At 37.0% G+C, this 4,882-nt stretch overlaps 1 protein-coding gene across 1 annotated transcript; it reads right to left on the bottom strand.

The window, feature by feature from the left end:
- Positions 1-2,607: 2,607 nt before the first annotated feature.
- Positions 2,608-3,973, bottom strand: hrh2b (histamine receptor H2b). Its single transcript, XM_085363494.1, has 2 exons — positions 3,353-3,973; positions 2,608-3,084 (listed from the first exon to the last, which is right to left on the bottom strand). Exons 1-2 carry the CDS (start codon positions 3,971-3,973, stop codon positions 2,608-2,610), a joined length of 1,098 nt encoding a protein of 365 aa, XP_085219620.1.
- Between the last annotated feature and the right edge of the window lie 909 nt (positions 3,974-4,882).

Here is a 4,882-nt window from a genome sequence, read left to right as displayed (position 1 = left end):
ATTACAGAGAATAAATTCCCAACAATAAGATCATCCCCTGTGAGCAAGCAGTAGGGAAAAACTCACTTTCAACAGGAAGAAATCTAAAACTAAAACTAACAGTTAACTCAAGTTTCCACTTCAAGCCAGAATCACAGCATATTAAATTGTTTACTTTAGTTATAGACTTTTGTTTTGAAAGATCATTACCAAAAAAATAACTGCAATTAACAACAACTCAATCTTATTAAAGAATTTCATAGTTTCATATGATGGTTTTTGCATAGTTTCAGACAAATGAGATTTAACATTTTGTGCCAAAGTGAAACTGACATGACACACATTTTTTTCTTTCTTTTCTTTTCTTTTCTTTTTTTTTTTTTTTTTACTGTGTGCCCTTAACCCAGCGGTTCATCTTAAACACTGGTAAAAGAGAATTTTATTTACAAAGATAACTGATGCTGAAATGGCAATCCTCAACAGCAGACCTGCTGTTACGCGTATGTGATGTGACATGTATGTGCGGTGTTACATAAACGTGGACAAATAACCGTTCGCACAGAGACACACTCCAAAGCTATAATAATCCAGCTATTGACAGTTAGATAAAAGTGCTGCTCTTTGGACATTTAATTTTATTTATCCTCGGCCCTAGAGGTGTAATGCTGGAACTGACGATACACAGGTAAACAGAGATAAAGGACTGCACATCTGAGACTATAAAAGGTTTCAAATGTATCAGGCCTTAAATAAATAGTGAGGCAAGTAAAAATTTTGGATTAGAGCACTTCTGAGCCAACGATGCGTTTTCATAAAGGCCATGATGACGCATCGGCTTTTTCATCAGCTTAATCACAATGAAAAATTACAATTTGGTCCCATCATGTATGCCGATGACTACAGAAAGCACTCTTGTATCTTGATTGTCTTTCTGACCTTTATATTCAGTCTGGTTTAGTTAATCTGCAGCACAGACAACCCAGACTAAGTTAGATTTGTATATCCTGTTAAAGAATGGAACCTGTTGTTTGCATAAGTTATTTGTACTTACTTATAACATGTATTTTTTAAGCAATGCAATATACATTATACATACAGATACATATCAGAGCTTAAAAAATAAGGATCAGTTCATTAATTTTCTGATGAATGATGTTTTCAGCTATCATTTTTTTTCCAATTAAACACACAAAGCAAACAAATATTGATTATAATCAACATTCACAAGAGCATATCTCTCACTTCACTCACTTCAGATTTTGAAAAGACAAAGAGAAAGCTGCACATTCTGCAGTTGCAGTAATAAATAAACAGTTTAATATAATGCATAGAAACAGATGTAATGTCCAGGAAAGAAAGCCCATTTATTAAATGTTCATGACTCTCTGTTTATGTTTCTCCTGCAGGAAGAACATTTGTCCTTCTGAAATGCCAATGAAACCTCCCACAGCACCTACGTGCAGGAAGCTGTACATGCAACACTCACTCTGAGCTGTGCTTGGTGCAGTAAGGTCCAGCTTGCCTTGTTAATGAGTTTTGTTGAATTAAGTTCCCACTGACAATCTTCTTCATACATTCAAAGACACAAATAAAACCATGTTAGAGCATTATTCAGTATATAGCACACTGTCTGTAAAATATTCACAACATTCATGCCACAGTTTACTTTTGAGTAATGTTTGATTTGGTAGAGTTAGGAGGTAATTAATAAAAATACTTTTATGGAATAAAAATAACAAATATAACATGAAATGAGAATGCTTCATAAATACACTGAATGCATTAATCTCTTGCTGTGCTAATTTCATTATAAATTAAAAATGTAAGCAGAAATCATACATTTTGCTTAGATTTACGTAGATTTGATTTTTACAGTAGTCTATATCACCACTGTGCATAAGTTTCACTTCTGTCTATAATGGCAGATAAGTGATCTCATCTGTTGATGTATTTATAATACATAAAGGCAGCATAGCTATAATGATGTAGCTCATGTCCATTAAGATAAAAGAAAAGAGCTGGTCGTTATCATAGCTTAACTCATATTTTTCTTTAAAAAGTATATCTTGTTCAACTGCAGTTAATCTGTAAAAGTGTCCAGGAAGTCCTTCTGTTTGTCCTATTTGGGTTCATACACATATTGCACATATCAAATGAACTTGCTGGTCACTTATTTACTTTGAATAGCAGGGCTGGAGGGTTTAAAAATAAACAATTTGCAAACTTTTAACTACACATGTCTCCATGCAGCTTTCTGGGAAGCTTACTGAGTCATCTATTTATTCGACTCAGATCAACTTCGCTACACTGAAGACAGCAGTTAAAAACATGCAGTTCAAACTTCTGTCTTAGTCCAACACTATTATAACCAAAGAAAAATGTGCAACTTAAAATAAACATGTAAAGATTTATGTTATTTTCCAATAACAGTGTTATTAATCATTAATAAAACTTTTATATAACATTTATTGTACTGTGCCTGGGATTGCATAAACTTTGGCACTATCTATCATCTAGAAATGAGTGACAGTGTAAACCATTGGGTAATCTTTTACTTTGAGTGAGTAATAGTAAGCAATATTTTGCTGGAACTCTAGATTCTATTGGGGAGACAACATCCATAGCATTTCATCTTGGCTCATCAGGAATACTATTTCCCATTTGTAGCGTGAGGGTCTTCTCCTCTGTGTCTTTTTCTTGTATGTCTATCTGTCCCTCACACTGTTGAGAAAGTCTTTTTCCATTGGTAAAGGTCAATCGCTTATTTACCGATACACCGTTAAGGTGCAGTTTTCTCCGATATAGTCTTTTGCAGTGAAGCAGCTCTCTGTAGGCTCTGTGGAAATCCCTGTTAAAGGCTGGATAAAGTATTGGATTAAGGGTAGAGTTAAAATAACCCAACCACAGGACTACGGAGTGAAGTGTATTAGGCGGGTTTGTCTTTTCCTTCATTCCAATCCAGGTGAAGTAGGTGAAGTAAGGGAACCAACAGATGACAAAAGCCCCAAGTACTGCAGCCAGGGTCACTGTAGCTTTGTGCTCTCGGGCTATTACTGCAGTTGCTGTACGTGCAAATGATGGCAGGGTAGCACGAATTCGCCTAGCCTGAAAAGATTGGTTAAGAGAAGGACAGAGAGCCAGGGGACAAAGATAATGAGATCTTGGGACTTAACCAAGTCACTGATTTGATAGTCAAGGATTTACAATTACAAGACAATATGAATTTAAATAAATCCCATTTAAATGTCCACTGAAAAAACAAAAAAATATCTTTATTCATATATGTATTTCTATAGCAGTTGGCCAGACATCTTCAAAAAGAAATGTAAGCCTTGAAGTAATGACCTTTGACAAAATCATAATAAACACTGACCTGTTCTCGTGCCATCCTGAATATGCAAAGATACATTCCACACATAACCATCAGAGGCAGGTAAAATGAGCCAAAGGCATAAAGAAGAACATAGTTGTTATTCCATCCAAACTGACAGTAGTAGCCCTCTTTTTCATCATCCCCCATGCCCCAGGCTAAGTTTTGAACCCTGTAGTCCGCTGTGTTCCACCCCAAGTGGATAGGCAGAACGGACACAGCTAGTGACATAGCCCAGATGGTGATGATAGCCAATGTCACCCTTAGAGGTGTAACTCTCCGGGAGTGGCTAAGGGGTGCTGAAATAGCAAGGTATCGGTCCACACTGATTGCTAGGAGGGTCAGGATGGAGGCCGTGCACAGCATGACGTCTAATGAAATGTAGATGTTGCACAGGGCTTCTCCAAACGGCCATTCCCCGCTGCGCAGCTCCACAGTGGCGGACAAGGGAAGCACCAGTAGGCCAAGGAGGAGATCTGTCACTGCCAGCGAAACCACGAAGCAGTTAGCAATTCTCCATAGTCGACGGCTCATTCCTACAGCCAAACACACTAGCACGTTACCACCAATGGTTAGAATGATGAAAAACACCAGGATGAGCCAGCGCAGTGCTGTGGCGATCATGATGCACTCCTTCTCTGGCACTGGAACAGTGCTACTGCCAGTACCTCAGTAGTAAATATTGAAAATGCCTCATCTGCTTATCTCCAAAGTTTCTCAGCTGTTGTCAGGTCCCTCAGACTGTCTTTTCCATGGTATCTATGTGCATAGAAGCAGTCTGGTTTAAAGGTTTATCTCTGTATGGAAAGCCCTTCATAGTCTTCTCTTGTTTCACATTGCCACAGCCTCTGAAGTAAACATGACCCTGATGAAAAACAAAAACAATGGGGTTACTTAAAAAGCTATAAAAAGGAAACATGTTTATCCCTCTGTCATTTAATGAAAAAGTCCAAGTCCAACGCTGTTAAAGGTCAATATACCACAGATGGTCACTGAGAAAATGACAAATAAGCAAACTATGCACAGGGCTGCATACAAATCCTGACATTAGGTGTGTATATGTAGATATAAAATAGTGTCACTTCAATTTGTTTTTTAAGTAATAAGGTTTCCATAAAAATATAAATAATTCAATATAAGACAGTGGGCTACAATACTGACAGGCGATCATATGCTACACACTGAATGCAGCATGAGCTCTGGACCTTTTCTGCATGTCTTTCTCTGCGTGCTCTTCCTACTTTCTTGTCTCATCTTCATTCCTCCACTATCCAATAAAAAATAAATCTTCATAAAAGATTTGGTTTTTGATTTTTTATGCTACTAATGCAGTTCTAAGACCAAATGTTCTCAGTTGAAATCAGAAATGAGAAAATTGATCTCTACTCTGACTTTGGATTTGACCTCCCAGGGAATCTGTAACACTGCTAAGTAAAGTTACATATTTTTTCAACACATATTAAAGCATTCCACAATAACATTTTCCATTTTCTTTCACAAAATCATGTTGAATTTACCGTGACTCATAGAACT

This window comes from Diplotaxodon limnothrissa, linkage group LG10, assembly GCF_057381915.1.
Source record: "Diplotaxodon limnothrissa isolate DT_005_m linkage group LG10, D_limnothrissa_male_GT1.1, whole genome shotgun sequence".
Classification (NCBI taxonomy): domain Eukaryota; kingdom Metazoa; phylum Chordata; class Actinopteri; order Cichliformes; family Cichlidae; genus Diplotaxodon; species Diplotaxodon limnothrissa.
The sequence above is the reverse complement of the archived record's forward strand: the minus strand, read 5'-3'. Positions and strand labels throughout refer to the sequence as shown.

Bases quoted from the DNA above. Each gene is read 5' to 3' on its own strand.
- hrh2b (XM_085363494.1), bottom strand. From the start codon at position 3,973: ATGATCGCCACAGCACTGCGCTGGCTCATCCTGGTGTTTTTCATCATT. The intron at 3,085-3,352 runs GTCAGTGTTTAT...CAATCTTTTCAG, and splicing joins TCAGGATGGCACGAGAACAG to GCTAGGCGAATTCGTGCTAC.